At 35.4% G+C, this 9,575-nt stretch overlaps 3 protein-coding genes across 3 annotated transcripts; 1 reads left to right on the top strand and 2 right to left on the bottom strand.

The window, feature by feature from the left end:
- LOC105339978 (uncharacterized) lies at positions 1 to 1,741 on the bottom strand. The gene is made up of 3 exons (XM_011445781.4): positions 1,215 to 1,741; positions 810 to 962; positions 1 to 362 (listed from the first exon to the last, which is right to left on the bottom strand). Exons 1-3 carry the CDS (start codon positions 1,423 to 1,425, stop codon positions 106 to 108), a joined length of 621 nt encoding a protein of 206 aa, XP_011444083.1. The 5' UTR covers positions 1,426 to 1,741; the 3' UTR covers positions 1 to 105.
- A 729-nt stretch (positions 1,742 to 2,470) lies between these two features.
- On the bottom strand, positions 2,471 to 5,717 carry LOC105339977 (uncharacterized). Its single transcript, XM_011445780.4, has 3 exons — positions 5,395 to 5,717; positions 3,951 to 4,088; positions 2,471 to 2,961 (listed from the first exon to the last, which is right to left on the bottom strand). The coding sequence occupies exons 1-3, from the start codon at positions 5,630 to 5,632 to the stop codon at positions 2,690 to 2,692; spliced, it is 648 nt and encodes a 215-aa protein (XP_011444082.3). The 5' UTR covers positions 5,633 to 5,717; the 3' UTR covers positions 2,471 to 2,689.
- A 554-nt stretch (positions 5,718 to 6,271) lies between these two features.
- On the top strand, positions 6,272 to 8,771 carry LOC105339976 (uncharacterized). The gene is made up of 5 exons (XM_066083988.1): positions 6,272 to 6,362; positions 6,486 to 6,517; positions 6,698 to 7,473; positions 7,994 to 8,087; positions 8,639 to 8,771. Exons 1-5 carry the CDS (start codon positions 6,359 to 6,361, stop codon positions 8,657 to 8,659), a joined length of 927 nt encoding a protein of 308 aa, XP_065940060.1. The 5' UTR covers positions 6,272 to 6,358; the 3' UTR covers positions 8,660 to 8,771.
- The last annotated feature ends 804 nt before the right edge of the window (positions 8,772 to 9,575 follow it).

The following is a 9,575-nucleotide window of genomic DNA, read 5'->3' as shown; positions in this document are numbered from 1 at the left end:
TGCAATTCATCGTCTTTTATTACGAAAATAACACAACATTCCCATTCTGTATATATTTCCCACTGTACATAGTATTAGTATTAGTCAAATCAAAACAAACAGTAGTCAGTTGACTTCCTTGTGTTTCTGCTGCCAATATTCGTGTGATTTTTCGGCATTTTCCTCCTCGTCATCATATTCTTTGGTTTTGCAAAAAAGACTGATTCCCATGGAAACTCCCGCCAGGAGACCGATCGTTCCGCCTGCCGAGGACAACGCTAGCGACCACCCGGCCACGCCATCCTTGGTCTCCATGGCAAATCTTTCCGTAAGCCCTGCCTTCTTTTTGACGAATAATAGAATTCCGACGAGGATGACAGCCCCTGCATGAAAACACGAGAAACACACGAGAAAATGAATACACCATATCTAATAAATGTTCCATAGCGCTGCGAAAATCATGCAAGTCCATTAATTATCAATGATTATAGTAGCAAAGCTTTCGTGAAACTAAAATCACCGATCACACTGGTAAACATCGTAAATATCAAAACGAAAAGTGATGGAATTTTGACGGACCAATTTTAACAGACACTAAGGCGCAACCAATAACAGCTTCCGCCAGAAAACAAGTTACCTTTCATGCATTTTCCAAAAGTATGTACGGAAAGAAATGTGTATAAAATGTTAAAAAACGCAAAATAGTGAATTCATGTCTAGATATATTTTATCAGTGTGTCCGTATATGTAATATTTCATGTTTTTACTAACATTTGATTTATTTAATTAAAAGATTAAAGACATTATATAGATAGAATAAAGGCTCCCACCTGCTCCACTTAAGATGACCACATATAGCTTTTTAAGGACGTCAACATTTAGGTCTCTCACGGCTCGGTATACCAGCATCACTGCCACTGGGAGCGCCAGGGCATATAACACCACGGATATAGTCTCTATGGCCGCCACCCCAAGCAACCACGCTGCAAAAAATTTAAACCTTGTCCTTATATATTTAATTTTTAAAATGATAGAAAACATATTTCATTTGCTAAATGAAAATAATATAAAAAGACTTTTTAACCGTGCAATTTCCCCTTCCTTACATCATGACATTGTAAAATGCAAATTTCGTGAGATGATTTAATTTTGAATTCTTTAAAAAAAAAAAAAAAGCTTTACCAAACACAAAAAATATTGAAACCAGCGTTATACAATTCAAGATATTTACGCACCAAGTTCTCCAGTTAGGTCCCGAGAGGTGGAAGAGCAAACATCATCTATACACGTGCGAGTCCACCAGATTCCGAAGGACGTCGACACCACAGTTCCATTGGCAAACTGTTCCGATAGATTCCACCAGTCTGCCGTGCATATCCCAGTGACATGGAGACCAAAACAGACAAATGCAAGGAACGAGAAAACAGCTTCTGTTGGATGCAACATGGTCTCTACACCGTGATTCTTAAAAAGGACTGTTCTAGAGACAGAAATGTTTTCGTGATTTTGGAATGCACATTGGACCCTGGAATTGTTCACATTTTCTAAACTTGTCCAATTGATGTATTTACAATGTTATCTCGAGATACAGCCTTGTCACGTTTGCCAAAGTCACGTGACACCATGCGTCCAGTTGGGCTTTTATTGCACCCATGGCGTATTTGTAAATTTGTTATTTACAGTCTCATGACTAATTTGGATAAGACAATGTCATCGTAACAGCGAACACCTTCATTGTAAACAAATATTGTTCTGACAATAGTGTTGAGCATTATAGCACATGAATATTGATTTGGGTGACAAACCATGCAAGCGATCTTACAGAAAGTAACCATACATGTCTGTTAAATGAAAGAGTTCAAAACGTTTCAACATTATCTTAGTTGACTGAATTGATTTTGACTCAAACAGGTTTTCCTTTGTATCTTGATCTGTGAAAGCGGAAACGTTACTCGTTATTCTACATTATTTTGATATGTTTTAGAGAAAATGCGATCTTATATTTGCTGTTGAAAAAAACATGGAATTTTTTGAGATCCCCAAACAGACCATTCGATGTTAAGGCGGAGGCCATAAATCAATGATCTCCATCCCACAGTGTCGAAAAGGAGGAGCAGACTGTAACCAAAACACAAATATTTTATGTCCTTTGGAATATCGGCAAGTACTGAGCCAGGGGTACAAATCATCCGACAAGTAGACACTACTCTTAAAGGGGCGGTATATCATACAACAGGGAGGGATGTAGTTCAATATAGTCAGATCAAAAGTTTTACGACCCAAAAAGCAAAACTTGAACCAGATTTATGGGTACTCTGAGTATGTCTGAATGGCTTATCTATCTGATTTAGGCCACTTCTAACCCTTTGATGTACTTTAAGATTCACCATGACGTCACTTGACTGACCACCGATGACATTGTTTTGTTACTATTATTAAAATAATATAAAAACAATATAAAAATTATTTAAAAAAACCCATAACATTATAACAAAGTTCACACTTGTTTTAATCTTTTTGCAGCAGTATGTGATATATGATGACTATGACAAAAGTTTAATGAAACATTGGTACAATGATCACTATGATCACTTTGCTCCATCAATTTGATAGGGAAAATCAAGTGGACTTTGCACGTGAAGTCATTTCGTGGTCCCTATTGTCATCATCATCATCATCATCATCATCATCATCATCTTCTTCTGTTTTGCTAGACACGTGAAGTAGCTTTAGCCTGCTGTACACTGGTTGAGCGCTCTAGGAAGGGATCTCTGGGCGGGACCGGTTTGTAGTCCATGTTTATCAATAACCCCACAGCGACGATGGTCGCGAGGAGGAAGGTAAAGGACATGAACATGATGGGCAAGGTGTGCGGGCGGAGAATCGTGTCCCTGTTAGGGAAGAAGAGAATGGCGGAATATCCATTCGTCAGGTTTTTAATGCGGTCGATTATCACACACGTGATGATGAAAAATAGAACTCCTAAAACAGAAGAGCAAAATACAACAGTTATAGTTGAAAAAATATTTTAAATGTGTTAGTTTTACGAGTTTTTACCTAAGTTTTTAGCTATAATCTTTAATCTCTTTCATCCATTCGCATGGGTAAGATTGGTAGAAAATTTAATTATAATTCGACAGCTATCAATTAATATGTCATGAATGAATACATTAGTACTCGTGTCCAAAATCTTTGATACTGCATAGTCCGTTATGGGTATACCGGTACATACATATACGAGGGTTGTCCCAAAATAGCGTAGACAAGTGGCGTTATTCAGTTAATCGGTTAAGCGTTTAAGGCGGCGCAGTAGTAACTGATACAATTTTGTAAAGACCGTGAAATAAATCATAAGCGGCTTTGGAAGGAAATGAAATTAACAAAATGAGTTTTGTGAATAAGTAGTTAAACAACATTGAAAATATATGAACAAGTATGATGACAATAAGTGGAAAAAAGAAACTCCGAACGATATCAATGGACGTCAAAATGTTGAACGACACATTTCGGCAAGACGGACGTTAGACAACAAGTAATACAGGGCAAGTTTGGAGCCGACAGATCGTTTGTACTTAGAAAATATTAAAAAAAAAAACAACAACAAAAACAAGAAATTTATGTTGAATGTGCACTCAGGGTACATGTTCAAAGAGAATATTTTTTCTAGGACATTTTCGGAAATAAAACGTAAATGTTATCGTAAAGGATGTGGAGGGTTTAGCAACAACGTAAAACTGGAAATTTTCGACGTCGCACTTTGCGCCGCCTGACAAAACCTGTTGTTACTAATTATTCATTTTCTCGAGAAATAAATAAAGTACAGATTAGAACTTTTCAGCATTGTTTGCCAAAGGGTCATTGAAGAAAACATAGAAGTCTAATGAAATTGCAGTGAACAGATTTTAAGTTATGTGTCCTGTCTACATTATTTTGGGACAACCCTCGTACATGTGTATATGTTCAAATGTTACCTGCAATAAACATAACCCCAGCTGAAAATGTCTTCAGTGTTGGGGTTTTCTTCAGCAAGTACACAAGGTGTACCAGTAATCCCAGACCAAGTAGGGAGGTCCCAAAGGCGGTCGTAATTCGTACAAACTTCACCCAACCTGTATAAAACAAATAAACAGACACTTGCATATCAATATATATCCAAAACTCATTTTATGCACAATCATGTATATATACCAACTATTTAAATTCTTTCAATGATTGTAACAATTATACATCTTTAATATGTCATAATATAGTGTACCTACATGTAGATGTATAATGTGTCTGTTTGAAAAAAAAAATAGATGGTCTTTGAATCTTTAATTAAATTAATGAGTTAAGACAATTTTCCCTCTTGGATTGGAAAATTTGTTGTACCCTTTTACATTCGCAACTTTTAAGGTGGTTTGGGACATCTCCACATTGTGACGTATTTCCGATCGAAATGAACAATAAAATCAAGTATAGTATAATTTGGTTAATCTTTTTTCTTTGAAACGGCCACCCAACAGCGTAGCACCATGGGGTACAGTGCTAGCTACGAATCTGAAGTCACGAGTCCAAATCCCACCGGGACTTTTATAATTTGTACCTTACATTTTTTGGTCAAATATTGTAAAATTTGAAATTTCAAAAACGGTGAAAGTATTTTGATTATTGTGTACTTTTATCAACATTAATATAAACAGGTGTGGCATACCACTTAAGTTATTTCTAAAATAAAACGATTTTATAAATCACCTTATGCATAAAGTAGTTACACCTCGGCCTCAAAACTTGAATATATTTGTAGTGAGGTCAAGCCTCTGTGCATTATATTTATTTTTATCCTTTACATACTGTCAATAATGAAAGATTTCATATTGAAGTGGAAAAGGCACACCAGTCAAATTTCATGGTTTCGAACGTGAAATGGTTGAAGATACAGAAAACTGGATGGTTCTGGCCATTTGTAGGCTATATTTACCTCCTAATGAAGAAGAGCTTTCTATAAAAATATAGGAAAGTGCTCAAGTTTTAAAGCTACAATATTTGAATTTTTACTAAATGCTAGCTTATGACTGTAACGGGATGGGAGAAATGATGGCGGACCAAATCGGATTTCGAACCCGGCCCCCCTTGAATCTCTATTCAGGCGCTCTACCAACTGATATATCTGGCGCCGGTATTATATGTGTTATTATATGTATATGTATTTTATATGGCCAAAAACATATCTGTCAAAGTTTAAGGCAGACCACCCAGCCTCCTTTAGTAAAACTGAAGCATTATGAGCTTGTTTCTTCAAAATGGTGATTTATAGCTGGAAAAACCATTTTCACTTTTCATCATTAAGTCGCAACATCCTTCTTTACATTGCTTGTGTAAAGATAGTAATCTATCTATTTTTTTCGTTTAGAGAGACATAAACGAATACTATACCATTATTATCGTTGTCATCTTTGAAGCAAGCGTAGGTAGAAAAATTCCCCGCACCAAAGAGTGTTTGACCACAAGTTACTTGAGTCCAGAGCCCGAGGTCAACAGTCGATGATGATGTCACATTCATCTCCCACCAATAGTCCCCTAAAAGGCCCACTAGGGCGAATATGATGGACAGCACAGAATTGAATACCAGAAGCTTGTCCTTGAAGTACGTGTTCATTCGTTTGGACGGCATTTTGTTGGTCGGAGGTCGCTGCTTTCACGTTCGAATGAACTACTTGCTATGAGCTAGTATTGTTAATACTGGGAGCAGGATGCCGAAAGCAGGAAGGATATACTTCGTCATCCACTTTAAGCTCTACATGAGTAGTTTAACAATTAAATCCAGCGAAGATGATATTTATATAAACGAGAGGAAGTCTGAGATTATTATTTTGTCGCGTTTTGTCGTTGTGCAGCTGTTACATATATATATCGACAATTGGTCATTTTTGTCCATGTATCAAAAATTCAAATCACATTCGACCGTTATTAATTCTTGGTATTCTTGCATATGACCGAAGAAAATTGTATTGTTTTGTTGTGAACAAAAATTTTCTTTTGTTATGTCGTACATGTACATGTATGTTAGTCGAAATATAGCCACTTTTCTACTTAGTTTATACTTCTCGAGCCATATATATATTCATTTCCAATATGATATGTTTGGAATCAGAGTACTTATATAATAGTACATGTATTGTAAATGAAATGCACATTAAAATTCGGAGTTTGTAACATAGAAACTTATGAAATTACAAAAAAAATGAACATATATCGAATAATATCCATTAATATAAATAGTATAGAATTCTATAAGACGTGACGTCATAGTCAAGCTAAAATGAAGTAACGTCACAATGAGTCCAACGCAATAATCATCGCTAAACCCAACAAATCAGGTAAAGAGTACTAAAGACTGATGAGTGAGTATAGCTCTGTAAAGTGATAATTCTACTGCATATCAAATACTACATATGGATCAACATTGATTTCATAAAATTTTTCATTTCAAAACCTGTAACATAAATATCTCTCGATCGTTTTAGACAACAGAATAATGGATTCAAAGTCTGATTCGGTAAGTGAAGTTTCAAACCAATACTATATTACGCTTTTTAGATTTTGTCACTTTATAGATTTTATAGTGTGTGACACTATACTGCATATTATTTTCTTCATTCTTTGGTTTTTCTTTCCGTGTTTATATCGTAGATGTTATTTTTGTTACATGATTAATTAAAATACATAAATTATTCAGGAAAATTCCTGTACAGCGGTACGGGATATTCCAGGCACGGATGAAAAGAAAGCAAACAATATAATTACAAAAGGGAAAATGCATCCAAAGAATGACATCGTCGGATGGGAAGACAGGAGGCGCCTTGCATTAGAACGACATATCAAACGAAAACGAAAGAGGCGGCCATATGTGAAAAGGAAATCGCAACTGGATTCAACAGAGCATGCTTTTAGCAAGAATCTACCAGATCAAGAAGGAAAGAAGCAAGACGTTCCTGGAATGCAAGAGAGAGCGGACGAGAAGTTAGAAGTGGAGCTAATAGAAGATTCTACCGAGAAACAACTTGGCAATGCTGATTGTCATGAGGTGGACAATGGTTTGAATGTGGATAAATTGGAACTTTGCCATGTGATGAAAGACAATATAAATGAAAAAGCAAAGAAGGATTCACCAAGAAGGAATGCAGGCAATGAGAAGCGACAAAAAGTTGAAAAACTGAATAAATTGTTGGAAAATTTGCTAAACAAAATAAAATGGGAAACTATCATCAAAGCAAAGGTTGAACAGGAATTGAGGAGTCGGTGTGAAGAAAAATTATCCGAAAATGAAAAGGAGGGGCCAACTAAGGACGGCATAGAGGCATGTTGGCGGGATAGTGATCAGAATACTGGAACTCTCGGGGAGGTGGGAGAAGAGAACCTCCTGAATGACAGACATCTTGAGAAACTTACCCACACCGAGGAGAAAGAGCATACAAATGCTACTGACAGTGAAAGCAGAATGGCCGAGATAAGGTACATGATATGAAGATTATGTTGTTTTACTATTTTTTTTTAATTCTACGGGACTTTAAGGTAACACATGCTTCTGTTGTTTTCAAGTATACCTGTACAGACCAATGACGAATAAAAAAATAGTTAATTGCTAGTCTCGCTTACCCCAGACCACAGGCACTTGTTTCTGAGAAAAAAAAATTTACCCTATGGTATAATAATAACACCGTGTTATTATTATACCATAGGGTAAATTTTTTTTTCTCAGAAACAAGTGCCTGTGCCCCAGACTCTCGCTCTCGAGACTTGCCTCTCACGAGCGAGAGTCTGGGGTAAGCGAGACTAGTTAATTGCAGGATTTATTTAACTTCTTATTAGAATAACACCATCTAAAGTATCTATGATAAAGAAATTCATGTATTTAAAAAAATACTGTTAAGGCATAAATGGAACCCTTTTTAATGCGGAACACGCATACATGTGTGTGTATGCACACATTGGAAACAATCTATTTTCAATGCCTTCAAATTTCATTATACAGAGAGGGTGATGGATATGATGAAGAAGATGATGATGACGATTGCGATGGCTTCATGCCAAGGAAATTATTTTTCTTCAGTTTTGATCATTTTAAGGTAAATATATACTAGTATTTAATGATAAGTAAAACAAACAAATACAGAAATTAATGAAAATCAGTTGGCAATATATTTGTTTCCTTGTATTGCCTGTTCACTGACTTCAAATTCGACAATTAGACTTTTGTAAATTTCATTCTTTCATTTTTATCTTCTGAAACATTATCTATATAATTAGCTATGTCTTTAATTTAACAAAATTTGAAATTCAGTGTAAAAAAAACCCACCTTGGTTTATGATGTACTGGCTTTAAACGTTCATAAACATTCTTTAACTATTATTGAAATTATGAACCCGGTATATATTTATTGTATCTTCTGAAACATTATCTATATAATTAGCTATGTCTTTAATTTAACAAAATTTGAAATTCAGTGTAAAAAAACCCCACCTTGGTTTATGATGTACTGGCTTTAAACGTTCATAAACATTCTTTAACTATTATTGAAATTATGAACCCGGTATATATTTATTGTACATATTTGTTAATGTTTTGTAAAAGTACATTTTTATAACTACATGTATATAACGATTATGTTTATTTTAGAAAGAGGAGCCACTTGCCTAAAGGGAAGAGCGTCTAATGAACCAAGGAAAGGATAAACTAAAAACATTGTCATCATTTTTTTCAGTAGTATAACGAGCATTGTAACTAAGTAATAAAAATTCTAGTGTACTTAGGTTTTGTTCTCTTTATCTAATGGATACACTATAGAGCAATATAAATTCATCTATTCACAATCTTCGCTAGCCAAGGATTTCTGATCCGCCCCGCTTCTTTTGAGAACCGGTGCGGATCAGAAATCCTTGGCTACCGAAGATGTCTAATCACACGAGCCCTTTTGAACAAATGATATATTTTCATTCACAATCTTTGAATATGTCTTGGAAGGATTTTTCTCGGTCCCATTTAATTATTTGAATATGAATAAATCCCTTTTATAAATTTCAATTATAGTTTTTGTTTCCAGGTCCTGATTATACAACGTTACATTTAAGAAATTATTCAACATCAGTTTCTTTCAACAGTGAACTTGTATAGAGCAGACTACTTCTACCTATGGGATAATTTTTAATTTTTGCAACTGAAGATAACTTAATCTATAGTCAGATTTAGAGAATTTTTAATATGAGTATATATATATTATCACGGGATTAACTATCTAAAAGTTAACAGACTCACGAATGTGAACAATCATTCATTTTAAAATATAATATTTAGCCTATACTCACTTTGAAAATGTTAAGAAACGGGGTACGGAAAATGTCGGTCTTTCATATCAAGATTAAGTCAACTAACAGTTACAATTTCATCCTATGACTTCGTTGGGAGGTCGTGCATACGTGCATGGTCACCACTGAAAAAAATCTTTTTATGCATATACCGAACATGCGCGGATCCGAGGGATGGGGGTGGGTTGGGGAGCTCCGAAGAATAATTGTGTTTGGTGGGGAGGGGGGGGGGGCGAGGCCTATATTTTCCG

This window comes from Magallana gigas, chromosome 5, assembly GCF_963853765.1.
Source record: "Magallana gigas chromosome 5, xbMagGiga1.1, whole genome shotgun sequence".
Taxonomy (NCBI): Eukaryota; Metazoa; Mollusca; class Bivalvia; order Ostreida; family Ostreidae; genus Magallana; species Magallana gigas.
The sequence above is the reverse complement of the archived record's forward strand: the minus strand, read 5'-3'. Positions and strand labels throughout refer to the sequence as shown.